Genomic DNA, 26,481 nt, shown 5'->3' with positions numbered 1-26,481 from the left:
TTATACACTTCTTATATTATTTTAAATGTAAATAGGATAATATATAGAATATCGTAACATATTAATTATCTATATTAGTATTAATAATGAGATGTAATTTTTTTTTATATATTAAATTAAAATATATCGCATAAGTTAAATTTTATCGTTCCCTTCATTTGACTAATCTCTGTTTATGAATACTTAGAAAGACAGGTCGATCTAAGCCAAACAACGTTATGATATGTGTACAAATAAATTCAATATCTACAAATTTGTTGGTCTATAATACATTACAAAAGTAAAATATTTTTTTTTTTGAGAATGAACGTAATTCGTATTAATTCAAAAAACGTTATTTTCATTTTTTTTGCATTATTATCACATATTGTTAAAGAAGTGCATATGTGTTACGGTAATGGTAAATACGGTAATGATTTTGTGCATATTTTTTATTATTATTAATCGTTTTGTAAGGAATGATTTATTTTAATATAATAATTGGATATAATGTTTGTAGTTTAATCAAATTGTAAAACAGTTACTTTGTATGTTATTTGATATTACAGATCGTATAATAAGTTATGCGTTAAAAGAATCTAATGCAAATTCTACGCCTGCTTATAGTAGTAGAAAGGTAAAGTTTTGTCTGATATACATATATTCAAATTTATTCAAAAATATATATAATCGTCAAAAAGTATAAATATATGATTTATAATTGTAAGCATTACCGTAGGAAGAAATCTCAGGTTTGTGTCCAATCGGAGTACCGTGTTCTGAGTTAGGAGCAGATTGTTTAAAATGTAATTTAAATCTTAATTGCGTTTATGGAGCAATTTATGTTGCAAATTGTACTATAGCAGAATACGTTGATTGTATAGTATGTATCAAATAACAGACTATCCTACAAGTCTATTTAATTGTAATTTTATTTTTCATTTTCTTTGTAATTAGGGTGAACAAAACTTTCAAAAAGAATATATATGTCGTTATTGTTATCAAACCGAACATTGGGAACATCAATGTCATCTAAAGAATTCATGTAGTTCTGTAGCATCGCCTCAACAATATTACAGGTATACCAGATTAAAAGAAGAAGATGATTAAATAGCTTAAACGTTTGTTCCAAATGCATACTTCTTTTTTAGAACAAATTGTACAGTTAATAGTAATGTATTGTGTTTGGGAAAAAGGAAATTTATGAAAAATTTACGATGCAATTGGACGGTAGGATATAGGTGGTCTACCGCCTTGATACTCAGCATTACTTTAGGAGGCTTTGGTGCAGATAGGTAACTTTAACTTCTAATATTATTATCTTATTAACGATGTAATTTTATATACTTTAATTTGCTTATATAATAAGATATTAGAAACATAAATAATTCTAAAAATAATTACTATATTTAATAACAAAACAGATTCTATTTGGGACATTGGCAAGAAGGTATTGGCAAATTATTTAGTTTTGGAGGGCTTGGTGTATGGACTTTGATTGATGTAATATTGATTTCTATGAGATATTTAGGACCAGCAGATGGATCTCTTTATATTTAAATATTATTCTTCCTTGTTAAAACTAATTTAGGATTATTTATGAGACCTCTCGAATTTCATGTAAAAAGCCTATATATTATATTATTATTTCATTAGATCTAACTCGCATAGTTTTTATGAAATTAATATTTGTTGACTTTTAAATCGAGAACTGAAATGAAATGTGATATGTATATAAATACACAATTTTTTTTCTTATAAGTATAAAATATTTATTACTTAATACATAGTATTCCAACCAAACACTTTTCAACATATTTAAAGGTAGAAATTGTATCCTTAATATCATCTTCATCGATCTGAAAAACAAAAAATATTATATAAAAATCTTTTACCGATATATTTCATATATAAAATATAATTATGTATTAACTAGTATAGACTGATAACCAAGCTGTTTGATCAGTCTAAGTTTTAAATTCATAAGACCATGTGGAATTTTAGAATTCCGTAAACATGTGATGTCATTTAACACATCGATATGAAAAGATCTGTAAAAGTCAGAAATAATATAGTAACATGTACATATACAATATTATACATATTTCAATTAAAACATTTATTTATTAATAAAAATTATTACCCTAAAGTTGAATGATCAAAACTAACACCTGCAATATATATTCCTTTTGCAGGAGAGTTGATAATAATATTTTGAAGTTTCATTTGTTCGGAAAGTCCATTTATAATTGTACATATAGTTTTTAAAGATTTCTGTATCTTCATAGCAACATATACCTCAGTAAACAAATCACTAGGCAATTTAATATTTGGAGATTCAGTTTGAATAGTATGAAGTAATAAACATAAGCTAGTTCTTATTTTCCAAAATTTGTTATTATGTGCTTCCACAAAAATATTTCTTTTAATACATTCCTCTATCATCTAAAATATGTTTATGTATAAAACATTTGTATAAAATATAGATATTATAAATCATTAATGCATAACATACAAATTCTGCTTGATATCCAAGAATCCATAATGACAATAATATACGTAATAATTCCTTTGGTTCATTAAAAATAACAGATTGTATATTATTGACATAATTTTTAACTTCTAATAATTGTGGATCTGTTAATTTGTAATTTAATATACAAATGCTCCATAAAAATCCATCTATGTATTTAGATTTATAGATTTGTTTCTTATGGAAATTTGATTCATCTTTAATCGTTTTATTTATCGATGATATATTGTCTATTATATCTGTGACTAGCCGTTTTAATACTGTAGGTTCCAATAGGTACATATGTGAATATAATTTTAAAATATGCACTGCTGATATTATGTGATATCTATGATTATGGTTAATTATTTCTTTGTTTAAATTGCTTGGAAAAAAATTTTTTGTAGCTCCAGCATGTCGTACAACTTTGCATAATGGTACAAGTAAATTTAAATTATTAATCAGAAATGTAGCTTCGCTTTCTATTAACTTTTCAACATGTTCTATATGCTTTTGTATTAATTTAATTCCACATTTAAATAATGTCTCTGATGCAATGCATTTTTCAAGTAATGATAATTTTTCAAATTCCACATATTTCCAAGTCATTTGTATATCTTTTATTGCTTTATCTTTTCTTAAACCAAAGAAGTAAAGGCAGAGCATGATTTCATCTTTATTAAAAATATTACTTGATATTCCTTCCCGCAATAATTCTATGGCTTTAATATAGAAATTCAGTTCTATAATTTTATAAGATACAGTTTTACTTAAAAATAATAATAATTTAAAAATATCGCAGTACGACATAACCTCTAAAAGGTTACAAAATTTTATATCAATATCATTTATTTCATGGAGCAATACATATACGGGCTGTTGATACATAAAATTTATTAATGCATTTAACGTCTCTTTTTTCTGAATTTTTTTTAAATCTATTAAAGATGTATTATATTTCTTGTCATCTGTAGTAGTTCTAGATACACTATTATCTATCCCATTTTTTAATGTATTTGACAAAGTTTCTTTAGAATGGATGTTATACTTTAATCTTTCTTCTAAAAATTGCAAAACCATCGGTTTAAATGATTTATAACATTTCCCATAGATCAGATTATTACTATTTCCTTCATGAATTCGAAAAGTGTTTACAACTAATCTAATAGTTGTACGTAAGTTGTGATTCAACATATATAAAATAATTTTTGAACGATTTATTATATTGACAAATAATATTACTATAAAATGCCCTATACAAATTTCTAATTTTTCTTATAATCTTTTGTAAAAATACATGAACGTGTATTTCATATTAAACGGAATATTATTAAAATACAATTCACTGACACATAAGATCCAGTATTACGGTACACTTAAATCGAACACAGTTCATGCAGAAATGTGTCATCGCTTTATTAATTTTGTGCTTCTTTTTGTATGCAATATATGTCTTTCGATATGTTATGAATAAAATAGACTGTCTATTTAAAGAACTATAAGCGAAGGAACTATCGTTAAATCTTAAGAGATTTGTGCTTGAATTATTCTAACCACTTCGTTTGCTAAATTCTAAAATATTTTGCTAAGTTCTGAAATATTCGTATAAAAGATCTATTTTATATATAATAAATGAATAATATAATATTATGGAAAGATATTATATTCTTTATATAATATAAGTATTATATACGTATACATGTGCTTGGCTTACAGCTATGCTTTTATATATATACGTATATGCATATGTATCTACACACTTTATATACTTAACCTATAAAAAAAAAAAAAAATAAATTTCATGCAACAAGTGAAAAGAGCAATATTGAAAGATCAAATGTATTTTAATTGAAGTATTAAATGAATTTATTAAAATGCCAACAGTCATAGCATTAGATGTTTCTCTATCAATGAGACGCCCTGTAACAATTGGAAGTACAGGAAATAGTGATAATTCTCAAAGTGAACAATTAACAAGGCATCATTTAGCAATTCATGGAATAAATGCCTTATTACATTATTTACAAACTAATTCTAAATTGGAATTTGTTTCTTTGGTAAAAATTAATAAATATATCCTATGATTTGTTTAAGTATTTTAATGAAACAGTTCGTTGTTTCAAAGTGGAATTTTATTTTAGGTATTATTTTCATCGCTTTATGAAGTTATATGTCCATTTACTCGTGACTATGATAGTATACGTGCAAAGTTACAAAATATAGAGGAATGTGACAAAACCTGCATTGAAACAGCTTTACATGGTGTTAATAATGTGATCATGGCAGAATGGGGCAATACTACGGCCTGCCAAGTAGTTTTAATAACAGATGGTAATCCTGGTATTGGACCAATGTCTTTGGGGGATTCGTTAAATTCCTTAAATGTAACAAGAGATATGAATCCTTTTCCATTACCTTTTCCATATCCAGGAAAATTAAGTGTCGTTTGTATTGCACCATCTCAAGGTAATATTCATTTTGTAATTTTATATATTTAACATTTATAACATTAATTTTATATATTTATCTTATATATATTTTACATTTGCATTTATACGTATGTATTATTTTAGATCCAGGCTTGTCTGTAGGTTTACCTCTTTACCAACGCCTAATTGATTTAGCTGGATGTGACAGTATTATATTAGTACCAGATTCTCCTCTCACAAAGCATTCTGTTGCAGTATGTTTCCAAAAACTAGCAGAGACAAATTATGTGTCTTTTCAAGGTTATTTAAAGTGTGGCTATTTAGGTTCACGTATTCTTTTATCTCCACCTCCTATGGTAATTTGTTTGTTAATAACTTATGTGAAAATTAAACCACTTTGTTTTTTGTGTAGAATTATTTTTAACTGAAATTTTTAATAATATATAGTCATTATTTTTCTTTTAGCCATATACAAAGAAAACAGATTTTGAACTGATATCTGGTTTAATGATATCAAAGAATATTGAAATTTGTGGATTTATATCCGTAGCAGATGTTGGTAGTCCTAATGCTATATCTAGACATTTAGTTTTACCATTGCCTACTGAAAAAAATGCAAATATGCAAGGTATATCGTTGGAAGAAGATTCAGATACAGATGAAAATGGAGATGAAGGCAAAATACCATCCTTTTGTGTATTATTACATGGAGCTTTAAAGGTTCTTTATTTCTAAATTAAATAGGTATTTTTTCTAACAAAGAAATATTTTAATAAAATAATTGTTTACAGGTAGAAAATATGGCAGCTCTATGTTTATTGAATAATGAATGGTTTGGTTTTATTTATTCATGGGCAGATACAAAAAAGAAGTCAAATTTAATGTTAACGGTTCTAGAACCAGGACCTGATATTGTACCATGGTTAGGTAATTTCAATAATTTAGGTCCAGCTGATGCAGCTCAAGGTGCACAAGTTTCTTTCCCTGTTAGACCTACTGAAAAGAGAAGTTATACACAAAATGCACCGTCATGGATTCGACAAGTGGGATTGCAATCTGATATTCAAAAAATATTAAGACATGCAAGAAAATTGCCAGAGAAGACACAAAATTTTTACAAAGTAAGTCTAAGATATCATCTATTTGTTTTTTGACAAATATTTAAATAATTCTATGCTTTCTTTAAATAGGAAGTAAACAGGTTACGCAGAGCAGCAGCCTCTATGGGCTTTGTAGAATTGTTGGAAGGTTTGGCATGTATACTAGAACGAGAGTGTACATTGTTACCACCAAATTTAAATCCAGATTGCACAATACAGTTAGGACACGTCGCTGCAATGTTACGAAAACCTGAATTTCTCGAACTAAGATATAATATTCCACCGACACGAACCAAATTTCAACAGGAAGGTTCATAAAGTGACAAAAATATGCATTTGCAATAATGTATTTATATTAAATGTTAAGGATAAAAATATTAGATATTAAGTATCATTGTTTTTTATAAGATAATAGTAAAATTTTACATTTTTTACTATAATGCTCGTTATGTTTTTAATCATCATTTAAGGTTTTAACCAGAAAATATATAATATCATACAAACCCTTGCTAGTTTGCATGCTAGAATATACATGAAGATCAGGAACATGAACAAATAATGTTTTTTGCGTTTTAATATTCAATGATTGATAAAATATATATTCGCACAAATATCTTCCAGCATCATAAGAAATGCAGGCTTTGCATCCACTTTCTGTTGAATTCTCATTAATACTGTCGCAAAGTCTATTAACATTTATGTCTGTTTTTAAAATTTGATAAACAGTACATATTTCATTGGGACATTTACCATTTATATCAGGTCTTGCATAGCCTGTACTGTGAGCAACGTGTTCTATGGTTAAGCAGCTTGCTTTGTAAGAGACACCTACATGTATAACGATCTAAACAAAATGCTGACAATTAATTATTGTATTTGTTAACTTAAATACTATTCAATTAACAAATTATTGGGAGAGTAAGCTATACATGATATAACGATTACATACTACAGGATTGTGTTCTTCCCATAGTTTGGATATTTCTGTAGATACGTATTCATAAGATACAGGTATTTGTTTCGTAATTAATTGAATGTTACATAATTCTGATTGTGGCCACAGTTTAGACAATTCTTTCACAGCTTCCCAACTTGCATTAACAATATGGTTACCAAATGGTCCAAATCCAGTTATTAAAATTGTTTTCCCACTTATATTCAATTGATTTTCACGCATTTTTATAAATGCAAGTTTTAATGAATTTTCACACAATGACTTGCTCAAATCTTGAACAATAGTACAATATATTTTCTTTACATAACAGCAATTGTTAAATATTTACAGAACGATAATTTTGGTTACATTTAAATAGCACGTTGATAAATCAAATACGTATCTCTCCTTATGTTCTAATCTATCTAAGTGAAATGCTGTTTTAACGAATATATAAATTTTCACAATTTTTAATAAATTATTTAAATAAAATTAAAAATAATGAAACATATTAAACTTACTTTATATGATTATGTCTTGACATAACTTAAATAGCATTAAGTGTATTTATTGGAAAGATACGAATGATTAGATATAGGAGCTCTTTATTCAAACTAGAATTTAAAGTTGTTATTATTAATGTAAATAAAAAAAAATGTACATTATGTTTTGTGATGTTACAAAGTTTTACCATACAGTAACATGCTCTAGATTCCAGAATTTTAATCACATTAGAAAAAAAGATACAAAAATAAAAAAGTAGTAATAATTAATTATTTAATTTGACTATATTAAATTTTAAATGACATTAGTTTTGCAAATAAATCAATAACCAATCAGATATCATCTGCCATGACACCTATTTTATTTCAAATGCCATTTTAAACATTACATTAAAACAGATATAAGCTCAGAATCAACGTCAAAGTTTCCACGTTTTTTCCTTTTTATTTCAAAAGTTTATCAATTTTGTATCCCAAAAACTGTAGGTGTATATATAAGACTGTAATTGTAGTTTAAGTATTTAACAGGTTATTTTTTTCAGGTTATATAAATTCGACATATTAAATATCGCACCATGCCATCAAAATCGCACTCGTACCAAAATTGAACTCGATTTTTTCTTATTGAAAGAAAAAAACCCAACTAAGGGCACACATCGGAGGAAATCCAAAGATCCTATCCGAGAAGTTTACACGATGCTTAGATAGGAACTCGCACAAAACTGACACACATGGATCCAACACATAGATTCTACCTAAGAGACGTATAAATAATAATTAATAAGAGTAAATGAGAATAAATAGGAAATATATGGGCTTGATAATAACCATAAGAACGATTAGAAAAGCTTTCTATGCATTTCTTTAAGAAATTATTTTAGAATTCTACTATATTTAATCATTTATTTATTGAAGTATAATTGGCAATGTAAAATGAAAATACGTTAATCTTTAGTTGGAATTATATTGAAAAGATATTGGAAAATTTTTTAAATATGCAGCCATTCGCTCGGTAGTACTTGTATCAAATAAGATTTCAATACATCGCAAGTACTACCGACCCAGATCTCACTATGTGGAGGTTGCTGCATCTGGAGATCCACGGATTGACGGTAACTCAACTCAAAGAAATCCACATTCGGTAATATATAATATAATAATCCGGATCCGGACATAAAGATTATTAAGTTTCACACATAACGAATTATTAAGTACGATCGTTGATACTTTCCAAATTTCGAACAATAAAAAGCGCAATCTTCGGTAAGATTTTAAATCGTGTCCGTATGTGTTAGAATAACGTTGACTCTAAAGTCTACGTTCGCGTAATAATCTAATCGAATTTTCGATCAAATAAAATGAAGTTCACGGATAGGACCTTTAATCGCGACTTGAATAAGACGTCAGTCTTAGAAAAATGGTGACTTTATTCTATAATACGTGATCTCGGGACGACACGAGCAATCAAATGAAGTTTAATTGCACCCGCGAAAATCCACGCCTATGCCCGCTACACGCACGACAGTGTTCTCTTATTCTTTCCCTATTCTCGCGTAAAAATCGATGATGAATCGATGAGACATTCGACTATAGGTCGGACTATTCCTACCGCAGATGAATTTATCCCTTAATAATTCAAACTGAAGAAGATAAAGAGAAAAAGAAAATAAGAGAAAGAAAATAAAAAATAGACGAAACGTGAGCGTACGTGATAATGATGGAACTAGGAACGTGAGGTGAATATATTGAATATTGTTCAATGATCACTTGATGATTTTAAGAGAAGAAGAAGAGAAGATAAAGAAGAGAAAAAAGTATGAGATAGAAAAGAGAGCCGGAGAAAAAAAGAAAAAGAAAGTAACTCTACACAGCAGCCTGCACAAAGGCCCACACCTATGGGCCCTACTCATGGTTCCCACTCCGAGACTTATAAATAATTATTAATAAGAATAAATTATAATAAATAGGAATGACAGTGAACATAAATACGATAGAAAAGTTTTCTGTGCGTTTCAATTTTAAATCGATGGTATATCTATCATTTAATTACAATTACTCGCTTATAAGCGAATATTTTAATTATTATAAGAAAATTACGCATAATTTCACTCGTAATCCAGAGACTATCTATCGGAAATGTCTTCTTGTTCATGAATATCCGATTCATTACTATTTTCGTGCGAGAAAAATATTCAAAATTTCAAATAATTATAAATGCATTTGAAAAAGAAATACCTATTCTGATTTAATAAATAAATCAAAAAATAAGAAACCATTCACGAGTTAATCTACGAAAAAATTTATTGAATGTTTAGATCTTAGAGATCCAAAGAGAATTGATCCAGAAATCGTCAAAGTCAATAAAAATTCCGAATATATCGATATTGCACATAATTAACCACGAGATAATTTTTAAGTATTGAAATTTTATATTAAAATTATTTTTAGTTTCTCGCACTTTTCCATTTTTTTAATGTTTAAACATAATTACTATTTTTTAAATATTAGTTTATTGTTTTGCGTGTATATTAAAGATTGTTTAGTTTTACAATTATTGAAATTATAAATTATTTAGCTTATTCTTATAGAAAGATAGAGTTTCGATGTTTACTTGTTGGAACATAAAAAAATTCTATAAAATATTATAGAATTATAGGATATATATCATATATATATGAACAAGTTTCTTTATTGATAATATTATTGACATCTAAAATTATATTTTGTCCCTTATTCTACCTATTATCTTATTAAAGTTATATGCACCTTTACCAATAAACTAATATTATTTATACATATTACTAGCTTACAAATAAATCACAAATATTAGGATTATTTATATATGTTTGAATATAATAAAATACAGATATTTTATATAAAATTTTCTTATATCTAACTTAGATTACAAATATATATATATATATTTTTTTTTTCTTATATAACTTAATCATACAGTCAGAAATAGAAATATATTTACAATATATTACAAACTCATCTATCAGAACCACGATAAGTGCTGTATCCAAATGGACTCAATAACACCGGTATATGATAATGGCCAGTCGGATTTTTTACATCAAAAACTATTTCAATAAATGGATACATAGTTTCTATTCTTCTAAGAGTGAAATATTTGTCGATATCAAAATGTATTTTATATCGACCAGCAGTAAAATTAACTTTAGCATTGTCTACCAAATCTGTACATCGACCATTCGGGCCCGTATTACTGCAAACATGCATTTTCATTATATACAATATAATAATATCCAATATTGGCTTTTATGTTATTTTTATAATAGTAAACAATTAAAAAAGTAATACCTCTCATTTAGAAATGTCCATCTACCATCCATAAGTTTATAAAGACTAACTTGTAAACCTCCAACAGGAATACCTTTACTTGTATCAATTACATGAGTAGAAACGCGTGGCTTCTTTGTTGTAGATTTAACAGGTTTCAAAATAACGTGCTAAAAAAGTATATATAATATAATTTATAAATATAGTTTAAATAGATTAATATATTAAAAATAAAATCCCTGATTTGACGTACTTTCTTTGAGGATGACTGACTGGTGCTAGCTATGACCAATTGTTCTTGTGATCCTTTTTCTATTTTTAATGACTCACTAGTGACGCAAATAGGCTTCTTTTCCGTCATAACTAATGTTGGTATTTTGCTCTTTAATTTACTGAGTACATATTGAGTACCAGGTTGAAATGTACCACCTGTTAAAGTTAACGTCTTGCCACCTGATGTTAAAGTAATTGTTTTATTTTGTGCAGGTGCTATTGGAAGAGTATTTACTGGTTGTAGCACTCCTATTGTACCAGGTGTTCCAGTCACTGAAGAATTTATTTGGTAAGTTGTACCCAATAATGGTAAAGGACATGCCATAACTATTCCAGAATCTGTTTGAGGCTTTGCATCATCTTGCTAAAATATATATGTGTAATAAGAAAAAAAGCAAAAAAAAAAAATGATCAACCAAATTATATTGTTGCTATTTGAGTGTAAGTACCAATAGCTTAACTCCAGATCTTTTTTCATTCTTAGCATTGCGTCTAAGAGATCTACTATTCTCACGATCCTCTTTCATGTTTTTATTATTATCTACAGATTTAACGAGATTTGACATATCTTGGATCTCTACATTTTGATCTTCAGATTCAACTATCATTTCCATTTGTATATTTTCTTGATCATCGACTTCTTCTAAATATTCACCGTGAACATGAGCCATTGCTTCAGCTAAAGTATCCCTGCTATTTTCCTGAAAGTCCTCCTTTCAACAATCTCTATATGTAGTTATGTATTTTAACATATTTTAATAATATAATAATTCAAATGACTAAATTATTAATTGATACTTACTACGGATTCTATTTTAACTTTCTTTAACGTAGGTTTGATATCTTCCTCGTCAGATGGTATATGTAAATGTTCATCTTCTTCAATCTCTGCATATTCTTCTTCTCCCTCTTCTTCTTGTTGCTTCCCTTGGGATTCATTTAAATCTACATCATCTATTTCATCTAATCTTTCAACAACATATTCAATTTCATCTTCATTTTCTTCTGTTTCAACTTGTGTATTTTCCAGAGACTAAATATAATATAAAATATATCTTTTCTTTATATTAAATATATAAAAATGTATCCAACAAATGTATACCTCAACAACATTGTTTTCTTCTACCTCCAATTCAACAAGAGGTTCACATTTTTCTTCCTCTACTTTTGTCTTTTCTTCAGCCTCATGTGATAAAGCTGCTCGTTGATGTTTCATTGTACATGTATGTTTCAAAAGAGATAATCGATGGGCATGAAGATTTTTTTTGCAATAAGTACAATAAGCACGTGTCGGTTGAAATGCTACAGATGTTAACCATCCTGTAAATAAAAATTACAATTAATATATTATTTATATTTATCTGTCCCTTCTTCCTTTGAACGTATGACTTTTAATCAAACATATAATTCAAATAATTACATAGTAACATTGGAAAATAACTAATGATGTTACTTAAACAAATGTTATTTAATATAATAAATAATCTTATCCATTTTAGATCTATATTATAATTCCATAGATAATATTACTTTGAAAGAAATAATAATAATAATAATAATGATAAAAAAATGAAGAACAAAAATAGAAATAATAACTCAAGTACATTAACGATGTTTCAAGGAAACTATGCGAAGTAACTAAGAATATAGTAGAAAATAAAAAGGAACCACGACTAGGAGAAACTGCTTTGTCTCTATAATTATACAGATCTCAGACTATTGGTTAGATTTTATTCATTCGAAAAAGGAAGAAAATTTTGCAACTGTATCTCTAAAAATAAGCGCAGCTATCGTAAACGGTAAAAACCTCCCGCTTTTTCTATAACGCTTATTCCATAATCAATGTTCTATGTGGACTTAGCGCGCGCTATAGATAAGACCATAGAAAAAGCATATAAAACGAGACGATTAACCTTCCAAGATAATTTATTTACAAATACCTTTGAAATCCGGCATCTGTTCCCATTCTTTACGATATCGTTGCGTATAAACGCGAGTCTTGGCATGACTGATTTTCCCTGTTGGCGTCAGTCGTGGTACTGTCCCAAGAAGATTGGCGCGTAACGCAGCCTCATTAACAGCGATCAGTGTCGCAGACTTTTTCTTCTCCATTTTTTAAAAAATATATCGCCGCTATAATTCAAAAACTTCTGTATCAAGAAACATCCAAAATCGTAACACGAAATCACTAAATAGTTTTTTCACGTTAACGATATGGTGGAGAGGGGGACACAAGGGGAACGAAGAAGATGCTTATCTTGCCTAGCCTAGTACCGAAGTGAACTCCCTAGCAATGGCCGACTACTACGACGCTGCCATCGATGCCTTTGCTTTCTACTTCTTGCTTCCTTTCCCACTTACCCCCTACGCCACATTTCTCCCACCAAAATCTCAAAGCAACGCCATTTCATGACACAGAGTCGAGCAATCATATTATAACCAATCAGGAACTAACAGCCATCAGTAACGACAGTAACGTATACACTCTATGTTCTACCTATCATATGTCTCAATGAGAAAAATATATCTTCTTTAGTAATAGTACTAATTTTAACAAATAACATCTTTTCTTATATATCCTCGATTTTAATTCGCTGGTATATAAAAGATCATTCTTAGTTATACTTATTAATTTAAACTTTTAAAAATTTTGATGATTAATTTTTATGAATATATATTAAATATTTCTTTGTCCGAACTATATACGTTTTTTTTTCTTTTTTTTCCTTTTTTTCTTTTTTTTTTTTTTTTTAGTAACAGCAATGTTGCATTTCTAACTCGTTCTTAAAATTGAAAAAAATATGACGTAATAAATATAATTACTTTTAATTGCATTTTTATATAAAATTTTTAAATTGAATAACAAAATTGGGTATAACAATAATGTATTTCAATATTATAATAAAAATAAACAATTCTACACGCTCGTAATTTGGACACCTTCTGAAGACAGCACTGAAGATATTTCGTAATCAGTATTAGCTGAGTCGATATGCGCGCGCATTTAGTATTATTAATATGATTGAAAAGTAAATGAATTTCTTTTATATTGTAAATAAAATAAAAATTAATATCATATATTTCATGAAATCTCATGATATTCGATTATAAACAATAGATTCTTTGATTTGCTAGTTTAAAGCTTTATTTTAGAAATATATTTCTTAAAATGAACGATCATAATACGACTTTATTGCGCCATCTACAAACCCCTAATAATTGCTAGCATAGTAGTAGTCAGTGGTATTTTCTTTAGGGAAAATCGAAAATCTTCCTCAATTAATATTTACCATTGTGCCTTCAAATAGATATTTTACATTTGCTTAATGTAACTCTAATTATACCTAAAAAATATCAATTAGTTTATTTATTCAATGAGCCCACATTCTCCTTAAACTTTCATCTTTTCATCTCTTTAAACTTATATTATTGTATTTAAATGTTAACAAATAATATAAGAGAATTTTAATTTTATTATTTTATACATATTACTATAAATTTGTGTATCTAGACAATTTTAATTATTTTATTTTATACTCATTTTTTTGTTTAGCTTTTAAAAGTATGTCTTCTTGAATGTAACATTTGGATCAGTGTTCTATTCAGTTTTGATCTGTGATTAAAAGTGGAAAATCATGTAATATAAAAAATAATGTAATGTAATGTAATTATAATGCTAATCTATAAATACACATATGTATAAAAAAATTACAATCACAAAGAGATAACTTTAAATCTATATTTTAAGTTGTCTACATAGATTAACAGGTTTTAATCTTAATACATATTTTCATTAAATATATTCATTTTGCAATTTAATTATGGCCATGAATGTGGTTCTCCAGGTGCTAGTTCTCTCCCATATAAAGCAGATTTATCTCTGAATTTAGTTAATCTTAAAGTTTCATAGTTGTCTAAGTAACTTCCAAGTATAAATCCAGTTATTGGAAGAATAAGTGGATAATAAACGTTTAACAGATATTTAAAAGTTATCATGTTGATTAGTTTACTATTTAATTATTCTGTTGCTTCTCAAATAACTGTTGTTCTTTCCACAAACGAGTACGCTTTAGATCGTAATAAATAGAACTTGCTGTGATCGTTGGAAATGAGACGATCAAACAATATCTATTGATATAATAGCCAAGTGATTTGGCAGCACCCATCAAACTGTAAAAATATAAAATACATGATCAAATTATTAAAAATAAACTATTAACCTTAATTATTCTGATCAATGCTTATAAATACTAACAGATGATTAAATTATTATATTATACATTATTTACTCGTCTTTTAAAATATCAATATCAATATGCATTAGTTAGTTTATATATATTCATTATATCACGAAATATTCTACATATTATTTATAAAAAATAAAAAATATATAATTGCGTAACGTATGATTAACCTCAACGGAGAATATGTGAATACGTATATAAATAAAATACAAACAATAAAAAATCAACTACTTTGTAATTATTAATATTGTAATTTAACGTTATAAAATTATTCTTGTTAAATTATTTACTTTCCATTAATGTTTGTAAGTAAATTAGCTCGTACTTCGCAAGGAATGTGTATAGACCAGTATGAAGCAGTATAGAGCTGACTCTGACAACGTTAGTCTTAATATTACATTTCAGTTCTATATATTTCTCTTTCATATATATATATTCGAAAGGAGTATTTGAAAACTTACATTAAACTTTTTCTAAATGATATTATGTATGTAATAAAATAATACTGATAATTGTAATATTAAATGAAAAATAATATCGAGAATTTTTGATTAAGGTTGATTTTTTTTTAAATATGATTAATGTTTACCTCGATATATGTTAATCAAAATATTAATAAATTCTTTTCTTCGGTTTCGTTTATCATAAATTATTATTATTATTTTTTTCTTTTTTTTTTCACAAATAAACTTAGTTCATAAAAGATTTATGCTGCAACAAGAAAATGACGAAAACTTACAATTCTATTGACTATTCTCCTATTCGTTGAAAACAAATTTTTGAAGTCATATTGACCAATCCTGATTAAAGATGTTTTTAGATATTTCAGAATTCACGTTTTTGTTATACCAAGTTATTTTCTCAAAATTTAAATAATTTATTTCTATATGTTTGATTTATTACAAATAATCTATATTAATGTCAAAGTTATTAGAGATTATCAATTCATATGAAAATATATATTTTCGACTGTTATAACCTTAGATGAATGAATAATAATTATTATCATTTGAAATTTGTTATTATTTGTATTAAATTATTAAATAAATAATAATGGCGCAGCAAGCGTATATTTCTTGCATAAAAATTAATGGTGTTCCTATTCTTCCACCAATGGTAAGTATATTATAATAAATGATTTTAATTATCAATATACAATCTATTACCTATAGAATATTGAAAAATAAATTTCTTCATTTCTAATTTTTAGATAACCGAAGACGTTAGAAAAGAAGTAAAATATTATAAACATTTAGCAATTCAAGTAGAAGAAAAATTAAAAGGTTTATATGATACCAAATTTAGTGACAAAAGTAAATCTATAGAAAATGATATGAGAATACAGGATATTGATCACACATTTAATTTTGATAATGAAAATGTGATTCCTAATGCAATGTCTAATATCGATGTGGATGAAATACCCATGAGAAATACATATGATGTTAAAACGAATAAAAATCTAGATATTCAAGAACAAAGTAATAATTTCGAATTAGTACATGAAATATCTTCCAATGAAAATATTGAAACAAATTTAACAGAAAGGCATTCATTTAGTCCAAGATCAACTGTCTTAAGCACCGATTCGGCTGAAAGTCTTACTGATACAACAAAATCAAAAGTCAAACAAAATATCTTAGATACTTGGAAACCTGAAGTGCCTAAAACTTTAGATATTATCCCTATTACATTGGATAATTCAAATATATATGAAAGAGAAGAATTTTCAATGATAACTGAAACAAATTCTATTAAAGAAACACCAAATCTTGTGCGTCAAGGTTCTTACATTTTGGACACTCCAAGTCCTATGTTGCTTGCGCACATACAAACAGAATTAAATAATACCAATGATCTTCCTACTGTGGATTATATTCCTACACCTGCAAAAAGTGTTATACGACGCAAGGAATGGAATATTACACAAACAAATACTGAATGGAAAAATGAAATTAAAAACAATGAATTTAATGTCATGGATACTCACCAGACATTAAAAAATTCAAAGTGTAAAAGAAAAAGTTTATCTAGCAAAAGTAATCATAATTTGTATAAGACTGAGATTGAACAAACAATATTGGAACCACAAACTCGCATGTATCAAACTACAGGATCCGTAGATTGTATACAAATGATGATTGAGAAAGAGAATATCTACAAGCCTGATATAAAAATGAACAATAATAAAAAGAAATATAGTATAAGCAACAATGATAAAGAAAATCATAGGCCACAAGAATGGAAGGAGAGCAAAAACATTGCAGTGTTAAATACAACAAATAAATTAGGAGGGTCATTAGGAAATTTGCATGATATTGAAGCACAAATGCACAAAATTAATGAGTCACAAAAATTAAGGACATATAAAGATAATGAGAGTTTTGATGAAGAAAATATAAATAATGATAAAATAAATGAATCAAAAGAAAAATGTAATTCTGCCAATATATCTGAAAAATTATTGACTATCTTGAAAGAAATAGAAGAAGTACATAAAAGACAAATGTCTGAATTAGTAATTCGACAACAACAAGAGCAATCTTCATTACAAAAAGAATTTGAAAAGCAACAATTACTTTTATTGACAGAAATAAAGAAATCTTTTCCTGAAATTTCTCCAGTGATAGATGACAAATCTTTGTCGTCTACTTCTTTGGATCAAGTTGTATCAATAAATAATTCTATTTCTAAAAACACTCCTACAGATACAAAACAAGAAGATGAAGATTTAGAATCACTGCCTGTTGTTCAAAAAGACAATTTATTATTATCACCAAATCAACGTGCATTAAGTCCAATATGTCCACTAAATTATATTTATTCCAAAAATCATTTTAATGATGTAAAAAAACATTTGAAATGTTATGAATTTATCCAATCGTCACAAGGCGAAGCCTATGAGACTTCCGTGCCCAAATACAATTGTACATTGATTAAAAATAGAGAAATACAAGAACATATAAATAAGAATAAAATTAGTGATTATAATTTAAGTATAACAAATGAGAGTAAAAAATCTACAATTAGCCGTCGGTTATTTCCATTAGACTGTAAAACTGTACATGTTCCCATCATTGACAGTTCTATGTATGCAGAGAAACACGTAAGATGTAAAAAGAAAAAAAGTTCTTTGTCATATTGATATATTTTATGTATTAAAAATATCCTTAAACAATTGAAAATATTTATATTACAGATACAAGCTGCATCTATTATCAATGCGTATACACGAGGGTATTTAGTACGCAGGTTAATGAAAACAGATCGCGTGATTACTTTAAAAAATACATACAAAGAAGCATTGCAATGTATGCTTAAACTACATGTCGATGCACCTCTTGATTTATCAGAACTGCATTTTTTACGTCGTTTACAATTACAGGTAACTTTGGTTTCGCATTTACAAAAATAAGAACACTTGTGAATGCTTGCTAGTTAATCGACATATATTTAGAAATTACAATTCATTTTTACTTTTCAAAGTGAATAATAATGCATAGAATTTAATTCTAATAATTTTTTAAAATATAAACTCTATGTTATAATTATACATATAAGAGTACTACTATCATAGCATTAATAGTAAATTTTGGAATATTAAAAATTTGCATGTACTTCTTTAGTAGTCCCATATATTTATGATAAAATTTTCATTTTTAAAAGTGTGATGCAGCATCCATGAATATAGTGGAATTATTTACTCAAAGTCCCGCATACAAAATGAAAATAATAGCGCATGATCGTGAAATTAAACGGTGTCGCACTGAACGTCCAACTTCAGCACGATCATACTCATTTGCTACCCAGAGGACCCTAGCAAGGAAAAAGCTCAAAGAGTATGATTCTGTATAATATAGCACTTTCCATATTCTCACCTCCTAGAAGAGCATATTTAGACTTTAAACATATTATTTAAGAAAGTAATTTATTTATATTTTTGCTATAAACCTTTATTAGTTGATAATTTAATTATTTATTTATTTTTTCTTTTTTTTATACTAGAATCTACTTTGTGTAAAAGAACTTCTATTTATATTATTTAAATCATAATATTAATAATAATATAGCATGAATTACAATAAGTTTATAGGATTATCAATGTGATATTTTATATATCCATCCTATCATTATATTATATATACTACATTTAATAAATATTTTATCTTTATTATTTATTAATGCTCTTATAGGATGAGAGATTACCAATCGCCAATTATCACTCAATTACACTCATCTAGAGCTAGATGTCAGACTTGGACTTCTGAAATTTCACAACATCTTATCTCACCGAATACACGTAAGTTATATGTTGTATTAGTTCAAGAATCATAAATAATGATTGATAAGTTGATGCAAATGAAGCGATGCATATGTTACAGATCAAACCATTAAAAGAAGTACTAGTGCAGGAACAGTTAGAAAACCATGGAGATGAAATAAGATCACTGTGCCTTTGAATGTTACTTCTAGATATTCTTTGTACAAATCATAATCTTGTAAATATTCTTTTGCCTGGGGTGCCTATATTTTTAATAAATTTATTTCATACGACTTCACATACATTCAATATTTTCATTTTTAATGTGTATTTAAATGAGATAACGTATAAGTTGAATATTTATGTTAAACTTTATATTTTATTTATTCAATAAAAAATTTTTTAACATTATAAAATCTAATATTATAAATATTACGAATTTATTAAGTTAAGTTTATATAAATAAGCTTTATAAAATAAATAAATAAATTTGTAGTATATTTATGTACGTAATCAGATATGATATACGCACAAGTTCATCAAATATATTCGCGTTCGATGCATAACAAATAATCTTAAAAAGAAACAGTGATTCATGCAACAAGTTATGATTCGAATCGCAAGAAGAGAGCGTAATAAGTATGACACTTTGACCAATTTTAGTTCGTTAGCGGGTCAACCCGAGTGACCCAAAAAGTCCTCATGGTTAAGTGAATTTACTCGTTTATGTCAGTTCATAAGATGAACGAGAAACTCTGATAATTTTCTCTTATCAATGCAATAAAAAGAATAACAAAAATTGTATACTCACAATTTTTTTTTTTTTAGCCTTATCTTTTCGTCGACGAAAGTCGATGAAATATAAACATATAAAATTTAGTTATTATTATTATTATTATTTATAATTTTATCTCGAGAAGAAGATAAGAGTCCTTTTTGTTAACAAATAAAACGTTTTAATACAATCGAATTTTATACGATATTACTTTTAATCCCGACATTAATGTAATAATTTAATTAATAATAATACCTTATCAATCGACATAGATAAACTTAAAAAATTAAAATGAAAATCGATATCAATAATATATCAATTTATTGCAGGGTTAGTTTTCATATGACGGGAGGAATGGAATATTATGAAAATGAGTAATAAGACGTGGAGGAGAGTGATGAAGAAAGGAAAAGGGAGGGAGAAAGATAAAATGTTGACATTTTCATGTCCATCATTGTATATAGTTGGCAACGGTACAAAAGGCTTATGTGTGAAAACAAGTACACGATTTAGACAAATTATTATATATATATATACATACATATTGTATATATATTCGTAGTAATAATTATAACAACAAGAAAAAAATGTGTGACGTTAATGAAATAGTAAGAATCGTAATCAGTAAAGAAAGAAAAAATTTGTCGCCGTAATTTTTCATTGTGAATGTTATCGGTAAGCTAGCGTGTATATATATATATGTATATATATATATATACACACACACAGCACACACACTCGTATGCATACACATATCGGAAATATTATCTCAGAAATAATATTTAGAAAAGAGAAGAGAGAAGAGGAGAAAAGGAAAGAAGTCTACAAGTATAAATAATGGGATTAGTCGGCTAATGGGGTAAAAAGAAGACGATGAAAAAAGTATATAATATATATATATACATATATATATATATATATATATAAATAGGATAGAATAAAAAGGTGAAAATTATTTTTTCAAAGGATATCGTTAACGCATAAGAAAGAAATTTTGTAAATTAAAAATCTATAAAGAATGTAAATGTGAAAGGAAAAAAAAATATACGAGGTTGATAAGAACGAGAAATTTTTAATGGACAGATGCAGTGCCAAATAGTGATAATATGCCTTTTGTATGTGGGGGTGGTGTATGCACGTACAGAAGAAGATCAACAGGCATCGAGTAGTTCCAATACCAACGGAATTACAGAAATTTTTTCAGGACTTTCGGAACAATGTTTTTATCGGCCACCATCCGATTGTCCTGACTTAAACGTCGATTGTCCATGTAAGAAAATTAATCTATCGCGCAATTACGAAAGTGACGCAGTACTTTGTTGCAATTTAGATAATCATACTCTCAAATATGGTTTCTCATGCGTTGGTAAGCCTAATTAATAATTTTTTTTATCCTTAAATAATTTTAATATATTTATAACAGTTTATGTCTTAAGATTTATACGATATATATATATATATATATATATATATATGTATGTATAATAAAAAATATATATTTTTTATTTTATAAATGTATATTAGTTTTCTAGTAAAGCGTTTAATGAAATTTAACAATTTATTGCCATTAGGATTTCAATCAAATATATCTTATGTTCATATTCGTAATGCTACCTTGGACATATTTGATGCCACAGAAACACGATGGAGAAGTTTAAAGTCACTTGCCATAACCGATGGAAGAATAAATCGTGTCAAGGGGCAATTCCTCATATTGGCACCAATGTTATGTTTGAATCTTTCAAACAATGCTCTAATCGAAGTAGACAATAATTCATTAATTAGATTAGCACAACTTACTACTTTGGATTTATCTTATAATAATTTAACGCATTTACCTGCACTGAATACAATGAATGGTAGAGAATTTTGGCTTGACATTTCTGGTAAATGCGCATTCTATTATCTCTTTCATATTGTTATAATATAAATTATGTTAATTACATATATGGAGTAATAGCCAAATAGGATATTACTTTGTTATTCATAGGAACTAATACTCTCTGGTGTCATGACATTTATCAATATATCAATAAAACAGGAGAGAAACAAATTAATTTTAATAGGGAAAATGAAACAGTATGTTCTGCAAGTAAAACATGGCATTGGTTTAATACTACAGAACAAGTACCATTGCAACAAGTGCGTTATCTTAGTCTGGTATGTATTAATATGATCATAAATTTTTTAATTCGTTAATTACATTTTATTGTCTATCTATGAATCATAACAAGAACAAAATGTATAATATTTATATGTAATATAAGATGATAGAGATTATTTTATATTTAGTTGCAGACAGAATGTCCAAAAGGTGATACTTGGCAATGTCAATGTAATTTTAGAAGATTAGATATAGTCGAAGGAAAACCACCTACATTAGCAGTAAATGTGGATTGTAGTGGGATACAATTAACAGAATTACCGGACAAATTACCACGCAACACGATAGCACTAAATGTTTCTTACAATAATGTATGTATTTAATATTTCTTTATTTATTCTAAAAAAGAAAATTATTACTTATATTAATCTCATTCATAGATCACAGTATTAGATGATTTGAGTACCAATCCATGTTATGAAGATATACGTGAATTTTATGCTGACTATAATAATATATCATCAATCAATAAATTAGAAGGTTCCAAATTTTTAGACAATTATGCACTACTCAGTTTAAGATACAATAAAATTAAATCGGTAACAATTTATTAATTATATTTATAATGTATGTAAATATTTTATTATCTTTAGTTATGAAATATTTTATTCTTCCAGCTTCCAACTTATATTTTAAGTCTTAATGTGCATGATAAAAGTTTTGTAAGTTCTCGATTAGTTAAACTTGGTGGAAATGAATTGCATTGTGATTGTAATACCGCTAAATATTTAAAGGTAAGAAAAAGATTATAAGATGATATTAATTCTAATGTATTTTATTATTAATTTTATATTTTAATATTTAGGTGTGGTTGCAAACACGTATATTAGATTCAGATGAAGTTTTATGCGAAAATGTAAAAGAAAAGGTGGTTGATTTAGAGCCATCAAAAATGTGTGTCTATCCTGGAGATTGGACTGATTATATTTATTACATAATTGCTACTGAAGTGATATTATTGATAAGTCTGATAGCTAAAGTTTCTTATGATTATTGGGTATTTAAAACTGCTGGTTATTTGCCATGGCCAGCCAATAAGATGCCAAAGCTGCCTTGTGATTGGCTATGTGAAACGTAAAAGAATATTATATTGATAATTATAAATACGTTATTTTTTTATTTCAATATATTTCAAAGATTTATATATTTTTTATTATTGGTCATATAAAAAATGTATATATAATCAATATCAAATCTTGTTTCCATGACATATATTATAATAAAATGAAATTTACATATTTAATATATCTCTAATTGGTATACTTAGTGCGTATCTTTTGTCGTTTTTTTAATATTCATAGGATTTCTTTTATTCGACTTTTTTATCACATGTTGCTTATATTTTGGTACTGTCAATATAGTATCCCGTTCAGGAGCTGTTCGTTCAAGTTTTCGCCTCTCTTTTTTACTATGTTTTTTCATAGCAAGCATATATTCTGGAACATCACAACCTGATGCACGCATAACTGTTGCAATACTAATTGAAAAAAGAAAGAAGTATAATACTTTATTATAATACAATATTCTAATTAATATTTTTAATGATTAATGTGTTTAAATAACCTTCTTAAATTTGTTGTATCCTGTTCTGTAAAAAATGTAATTGCTTTTCCTTTATGACCAGCTCGACCAGTTCTACCTACATATAAAAGTATTAATAAATATTTTACTTGTAACAAGTTTTACTTGTAACTAATTTTTACGATTATAATACAAACCTATTCTATGTATATATGAAATAGTAGATGGTGGAAAATCATAATTAATTACAAGGTTTACACCTTTGAAGTCAATACCTCTACCCATTAGTTCTGTACATATTAACACCCATATTTTTCCTTCTCTAAAGCAACGTACTACATTATCTCGCTAAAAGACAATTTTTCGTACACGATATTAGTAACAATAATCTCTTTGATTTGTATTAAAAAATGCTTTGTACAACAATACCTGTGTCTGAGTTCGATCAGCGTGAATAACATCAACATTTATGCCATCATAAATGAGTTCACTAAAGAGTTCTTGTGCCCTTTCTTTACTTTGTACAAATACTAATACCGGAGGTGCAATACCCTTTTAATTTTAAAGAAATTATCTCAATAGCAATATTGTTTAGAATATATGAATAAGTAATGTTATGTTATGTCAAACTTTTTACATGTGATATTTTTCATACCTTTAGTATAATATTTCTAATTGCTACAAGTTTTCCTCTTTCACTACCAACAAATAATAATTCTTGTTCTATAAGATTTACAGCAGAATTTCTAAATAAAAGAACAAAGACAAAAGTTACAAATAATTGATAAAAAGACGTATTTATCATTGAGGAAATATATACCTTTGACCGACAGTAACAGTAATAAGACCTTTGAGGTTTTTGCGACACCATTTTGTTACTACAGGTGTAGTCGTTGCACTAAACAATGCACGATGTAAATTAGAATTTGTACATGCTGTTGAAATTTCTTCTAATTGATCTCTGAAGCCTCGCATTCCATCTTCAAAAAGCTTATCAGCTTCATCTACTATTAACCATTGTACGCTGAAAATATTCTTTTTATTAACTATTCATTATATAAAGTAAAAAAAAATTTTATTTTTTATATCTTACTTAGCTAGGGAAATGGCAGGTGGTTCCTGTTTCAATAAAAATATTAATCTTTTTGGTGTAGTAATTAATATATCTGCAATCGAAGTTAAATATATATATGTAATTAAAATATATTAAAGTACAATAAATTAATAATACAAAGAAAAGACACAAATATGATAAATTACTAAACCAATGAAATAAACGTACCAAACTTTTGTGAACTTTTAGGGCCATATTTGGAAAATGCTTGATTAATTTTACTTATAATATGTATTCTAAAGCCATAATCTTCACTAAGCCGTAAACATTCTCTATATGTTTGTTTAGCTAATTCTCTAGTGGGACTTAAAATAATAGCTCGAAAGCCCTGTTTTTGTGGACCTTTCAAATGATGAATAATTGGTAATAAAAAAGCTGCAGTTTTTCCTGAGCCTGTTGGGGCACAAGCCAATAATTGCCTATTCTAATTATAAAAAAAAGAATGAATATTATTTACTATTACATATTTTTTATAAATAATTTCTTTACCTATTTTACCATAATAAAAACTTATGGGACATAAATATACCTGCAATAAGACAGGTATTGCCTGCATTTGGATAGGTGTTGGTTCTTCATAACCACATTCTTTCATATTATCTAACAATTTTTTAGATACTTGATATTCTGTTAATAATTCATCAAACGTAGCTATGGATTTAGGTACATGACTACCAGTGACTGATATATGATGCTGATTACGAAATTGGTTGATCTAAAAACATAAGTTACAAGTATAGCTATTTGTATATCTTTTCTTTTACATTAAATTTCATACCTGTTCACGTTCCAATTTAATTTTTTTAGCTTCTGTAATAGAATTTTTATTCATTTTGGTTTTTACTTTACTTCCATCTACAGGAACAGACATTCCTTCAATTAATGTTAATGTATCAATCTTCTTTTCTTCTTCATCTTCCTCATATTTTCTTTTAAGAGATGTTTTGGCACAAACATTGGCAAATCCATTTGTTTCTACTTCATCGATTTTCGGCATATTTTGAATTTGCTTATTAATTAACTATCGGAAATATATATTACTAAATTTTAGAGAAATAATTCTATTTCCTAACCTTATAATTTTGGAATTAATACTTATTACAAAAATTATTACCTTGAATTTCTTTGCATCTGATTGAAAGCGTCGCATGTTGAATTTCGATCCAACCGCTAGTTTCTTAAAAATATCATATGCGTCCATTTTAATACAAAGAATTATTATTCAGAATATCATAGAATTATTATTCAGAATATCACGTGTAACAGTATATAACCTAACTTGTCAAAATAACGCACAAACTGGAAAAAGATGGCGCATAAACCATAAAGATAGTCGCCCTCTATTTCGTTACAAAGAAAGTATCGATAA

The 26,481-nt window shown here is 27.0% G+C and overlaps 9 protein-coding genes across 32 annotated transcripts in view; 4 read left to right on the top strand and 5 right to left on the bottom strand.

The window, feature by feature from the left end:
- Positions 1-105: 105 nt before the first annotated feature.
- amx (TM2 domain-containing protein 3 almondex) lies at positions 106-1,768 on the top strand. Its single transcript, XM_035878115.2, has 6 exons — positions 106-409; positions 549-616; positions 719-862; positions 937-1,058; positions 1,131-1,274; positions 1,404-1,768. Exons 1-6 carry the CDS (start codon positions 304-306, stop codon positions 1,537-1,539), a joined length of 720 nt encoding a protein of 239 aa, XP_035734008.1. The 5' UTR covers positions 106-303; the 3' UTR covers positions 1,540-1,768.
- On the bottom strand, positions 1,755-3,685 carry LOC118446883 (uncharacterized). Its single transcript, XM_035878044.2, has 4 exons — positions 2,495-3,685; positions 2,123-2,424; positions 1,913-2,030; positions 1,755-1,838 (listed from the first exon to the last, which is right to left on the bottom strand). The coding sequence occupies exons 1-4, from the start codon at positions 3,683-3,685 to the stop codon at positions 1,755-1,757; spliced, it is 1,695 nt and encodes a 564-aa protein (XP_035733937.2).
- On the top strand, positions 3,519-6,460 carry IntS14 (integrator complex subunit 14). 4 transcript variants are annotated; one of them, XM_085658564.1, is made up of 7 exons: positions 3,519-3,662; positions 4,376-4,548; positions 4,633-4,957; positions 5,065-5,276; positions 5,386-5,640; positions 5,712-6,041; positions 6,111-6,460. In XM_085658564.1, the coding sequence occupies exons 2-7, from the start codon at positions 4,402-4,404 to the stop codon at positions 6,336-6,338; spliced, it is 1,497 nt and encodes a 498-aa protein (XP_085514690.1). In that variant the 5' UTR covers positions 3,519-3,662; positions 4,376-4,401; the 3' UTR covers positions 6,339-6,460. The 4 variants fall into 4 exon arrangements, with proteins under 4 accessions (XP_085514690.1, XP_085514691.1, XP_085514689.1 ...); XM_085658565.1 differs by having other exon boundaries at positions 3,530-3,666; XM_085658563.1 differs by lacking the exon at positions 3,519-3,662 and adding an exon at positions 3,740-3,861.
- Positions 6,461-6,474: 14 nt separating this feature from the next.
- On the bottom strand, positions 6,475-9,076 carry LOC118446921 (pyroglutamyl-peptidase 1). 3 transcript variants are annotated; one of them, XM_085658572.1, is made up of 4 exons: positions 8,032-9,075; positions 7,476-7,568; positions 6,970-7,247; positions 6,475-6,864 (listed from the first exon to the last, which is right to left on the bottom strand). In XM_085658572.1, exons 3-4 carry the CDS (start codon positions 7,195-7,197, stop codon positions 6,475-6,477), a joined length of 618 nt encoding a protein of 205 aa, XP_085514698.1. In that variant the 5' UTR covers positions 7,198-7,247; positions 7,476-7,568; positions 8,032-9,075. The 3 variants fall into 3 exon arrangements, with proteins under 3 accessions (XP_085514698.1, XP_035734044.2, XP_085514699.1); XM_035878151.2 differs by lacking the exon at positions 8,032-9,075 and adding an exon at positions 7,847-8,006; XM_085658573.1 differs by lacking the exon at positions 7,476-7,568 and having other exon boundaries at positions 8,032-9,076.
- Positions 9,077-10,195: 1,119 nt separating this feature from the next.
- LOC118446890 (uncharacterized) lies at positions 10,196-13,362 on the bottom strand. 4 transcript variants are annotated; one of them, XM_035878066.2, is made up of 7 exons: positions 12,974-13,362; positions 12,136-12,353; positions 11,836-12,066; positions 11,483-11,743; positions 11,014-11,397; positions 10,782-10,930; positions 10,196-10,686 (listed from the first exon to the last, which is right to left on the bottom strand). In XM_035878066.2, exons 1-7 carry the CDS (start codon positions 13,143-13,145, stop codon positions 10,449-10,451), a joined length of 1,653 nt encoding a protein of 550 aa, XP_035733959.1. In that variant the 5' UTR covers positions 13,146-13,362; the 3' UTR covers positions 10,196-10,448. The 4 variants fall into 4 exon arrangements, with proteins under 4 accessions (XP_035733959.1, XP_035733978.1, XP_035733950.1 ...); XM_035878085.2 differs by having other exon boundaries at positions 11,483-11,746; positions 12,160-12,353; XM_035878057.2 differs by having other exon boundaries at positions 10,200-10,686; positions 11,483-11,746; positions 12,974-13,361.
- Positions 13,363-14,752: 1,390 nt separating this feature from the next.
- LOC146872815 (NADH dehydrogenase [ubiquinone] 1 beta subcomplex subunit 1) lies at positions 14,753-16,023 on the bottom strand. 5 transcript variants are annotated; one of them, XM_085658582.1, is made up of 2 exons: positions 15,867-16,023; positions 14,753-15,203 (listed from the first exon to the last, which is right to left on the bottom strand). In XM_085658582.1, the coding sequence occupies exon 2, from the start codon at positions 15,027-15,029 to the stop codon at positions 14,853-14,855; it is 177 nt and encodes a 58-aa protein (XP_085514708.1). In that variant the 5' UTR covers positions 15,030-15,203; positions 15,867-16,023; the 3' UTR covers positions 14,753-14,852. The 5 variants fall into 5 exon arrangements, 4 of the variants coding, with proteins under 4 accessions (XP_085514708.1, XP_085514709.1, XP_085514707.1 ...); XM_085658583.1 differs by lacking the exon at positions 15,867-16,023 and adding an exon at positions 15,739-15,844; XM_085658581.1 differs by lacking the exon at positions 15,867-16,023 and adding an exon at positions 15,568-15,693.
- Positions 16,024-16,119: 96 nt separating this feature from the next.
- LOC118450254 (uncharacterized) lies at positions 16,120-19,878 on the top strand. Of its 3 annotated transcripts, XM_035885886.2 has the most exons (6): positions 16,120-16,393; positions 16,488-18,383; positions 18,477-18,662; positions 18,944-19,116; positions 19,471-19,577; positions 19,660-19,878. In XM_035885886.2, exons 1-6 carry the CDS (start codon positions 16,331-16,333, stop codon positions 19,713-19,715), a joined length of 2,481 nt encoding a protein of 826 aa, XP_035741779.1. In that variant the 5' UTR covers positions 16,120-16,330; the 3' UTR covers positions 19,716-19,878. The 3 variants fall into 3 exon arrangements, 1 of the variants encoding a protein (XP_035741779.1); XR_004840639.2 differs by lacking the exon at positions 19,660-19,878 and having other exon boundaries at positions 18,944-19,200; XR_004840640.2 differs by lacking the exons at positions 19,471-19,577; positions 19,660-19,878 and having other exon boundaries at positions 16,488-18,390; positions 18,944-19,083.
- An 886-nt stretch (positions 19,879-20,764) lies between these two features.
- hfw (leucine-rich repeat domain-containing protein hfw) lies at positions 20,765-23,720 on the top strand. Of its 4 annotated transcripts, XM_035885945.2 has the most exons (9): positions 20,765-20,988; positions 21,100-21,195; positions 21,280-21,679; positions 21,885-22,199; positions 22,304-22,473; positions 22,606-22,788; positions 22,858-23,016; positions 23,095-23,211; positions 23,283-23,720. In XM_035885945.2, the coding sequence occupies exons 3-9, from the start codon at positions 21,397-21,399 to the stop codon at positions 23,553-23,555; spliced, it is 1,500 nt and encodes a 499-aa protein (XP_035741838.1). In that variant the 5' UTR covers positions 20,765-20,988; positions 21,100-21,195; positions 21,280-21,396; the 3' UTR covers positions 23,556-23,720. The 4 variants fall into 4 exon arrangements, with proteins under 4 accessions (XP_035741838.1, XP_085514695.1, XP_035741827.1 ...); XM_085658569.1 differs by having other exon boundaries at positions 21,100-21,679; XM_035885934.2 differs by having other exon boundaries at positions 20,765-21,195.
- Positions 23,672-26,481, bottom strand: part of ais (DExD-box helicase 52) — a 32,650-nt gene continuing 29,840 nt past the window's right edge. For 3 of the 7 annotated variants that reach the window (XM_085658558.1, XM_085658557.1, XM_085658559.1), the window contains exons 2-12: positions 26,227-26,289; positions 25,891-26,133; positions 25,642-25,827; positions 25,281-25,536; positions 25,092-25,164; positions 24,819-25,022; positions 24,654-24,744; positions 24,428-24,550; positions 24,196-24,346; positions 24,041-24,116; positions 23,672-23,954 (exon numbers count right to left, since the gene is read on the bottom strand). In XM_085658558.1, the coding sequence (XP_085514684.1) occupies positions 23,741-23,954; positions 24,041-24,116; positions 24,196-24,346; positions 24,428-24,550; positions 24,654-24,744; positions 24,819-25,022; positions 25,092-25,164; positions 25,281-25,536; positions 25,642-25,827; positions 25,891-26,133; positions 26,227-26,262 (1,653 nt within the window). In that variant the 5' untranslated portion in view covers positions 26,263-26,289 and the 3' untranslated portion in view covers positions 23,672-23,740. Of the gene's footprint in view, positions 23,955-24,040; positions 24,117-24,195; positions 24,347-24,427; positions 24,551-24,653; positions 24,745-24,818; positions 25,023-25,091; positions 25,165-25,280; positions 25,537-25,641; positions 25,828-25,890; positions 26,134-26,226; positions 26,473-26,481 lie in introns of those variants that run through there. The other 4 variants (XM_035885909.2, XM_085658560.1, XM_085658562.1 and 1 more) reach the window with 4 other exon arrangements.

The sequence above is a fragment of the Vespa mandarinia genome, chromosome 8 (assembly GCF_050613455.1).
Source record: "Vespa mandarinia isolate Hongniang chromosome 8, ASM5061345v1, whole genome shotgun sequence".
Lineage (NCBI taxonomy): Eukaryota > Metazoa > Arthropoda > Insecta > Hymenoptera > Vespidae > Vespa > Vespa mandarinia.
Note: the sequence above shows the minus strand (reverse complement) of the source record. Positions and strands in the feature narration are given on the sequence as shown.

Coding starts and splice junctions, on each gene's coding strand:
- hfw (XM_035885945.2), top strand. CDS start 21,397: ATGCAGTGCCAAATAGTGATAATATGCCTTTTGTATGTGGGGGTGGTG. Junction 22,474..22,605: donor AAGTGCGTTATCTTAGTCTG/GTATGTATTAAT, acceptor TTTTATATTTAG/TTGCAGACAGAATGTCCAAA. Junction 23,212..23,282: donor ATACCGCTAAATATTTAAAG/GTAAGAAAAAGA, acceptor TTTAATATTTAG/GTGTGGTTGCAAACACGTAT.
- LOC118446883 (XM_035878044.2), bottom strand. CDS start 3,685: ATGTTGAATCACAACTTACGTACAACTATTAGATTAGTTGTAAACACT. Junction 2,425..2,494: donor TTGGATATCAAGCAGAATTT/GTATGTTATGCA, acceptor AACATATTTTAG/ATGATAGAGGAATGTATTAA. Junction 1,839..1,912: donor TTGGTTATCAGTCTATACTA/GTTAATACATAA, acceptor TTTGTTTTTCAG/ATCGATGAAGATGATATTAA.
- LOC146872815 (XM_085658582.1), bottom strand. CDS start 15,029: ATGATAACTTTTAAATATCTGTTAAACGTTTATTATCCACTTATTCTT.
- amx (XM_035878115.2), top strand. CDS start 304: ATGAACGTAATTCGTATTAATTCAAAAAACGTTATTTTCATTTTTTTT. Junction 617..718: donor CTGCTTATAGTAGTAGAAAG/GTAAAGTTTTGT, acceptor GCATTACCGTAG/GAAGAAATCTCAGGTTTGTG. Junction 863..936: donor CAGAATACGTTGATTGTATA/GTATGTATCAAA, acceptor CTTTGTAATTAG/GGTGAACAAAACTTTCAAAA.
- LOC118450254 (XM_035885886.2), top strand. CDS start 16,331: ATGGCGCAGCAAGCGTATATTTCTTGCATAAAAATTAATGGTGTTCCT. Junction 18,663..18,943: donor TACGTCGTTTACAATTACAG/GTAACTTTGGTT, acceptor CATTTTTAAAAG/TGTGATGCAGCATCCATGAA. Junction 19,578..19,659: donor TCTTATCTCACCGAATACAC/GTAAGTTATATG, acceptor CATATGTTACAG/ATCAAACCATTAAAAGAAGT.
- LOC118446921 (XM_085658573.1), bottom strand. CDS start 7,197: ATGCGTGAAAATCAATTGAATATAAGTGGGAAAACAATTTTAATAACT. Junction 6,865..6,969: donor GGGAAGAACACAATCCTGTA/GTATGTAATCGT, acceptor CATTTTGTTTAG/ATCGTTATACATGTAGGTGT.
- LOC118446890 (XM_035878057.2), bottom strand. CDS start 13,145: ATGGAGAAGAAAAAGTCTGCGACACTGATCGCTGTTAATGAGGCTGCG. Junction 12,354..12,973: donor ACAGATGCCGGATTTCAAAG/GTATTTGTAAAT, acceptor TTTTATTTACAG/GATGGTTAACATCTGTAGCA. Junction 10,931..11,013: donor GTCAGTCATCCTCAAAGAAA/GTACGTCAAATC, acceptor ATACTTTTTTAG/CACGTTATTTTGAAACCTGT.
- IntS14 (XM_085658563.1), top strand. CDS start 3,789: ATGAACGTGTATTTCATATTAAACGGAATATTATTAAAATACAATTCA. Junction 4,549..4,632: donor AATTGGAATTTGTTTCTTTG/GTAAAAATTAAT, acceptor ATTTTATTTTAG/GTATTATTTTCATCGCTTTA. Junction 5,277..5,385: donor TTTTATCTCCACCTCCTATG/GTAATTTGTTTG, acceptor TTTTTCTTTTAG/CCATATACAAAGAAAACAGA.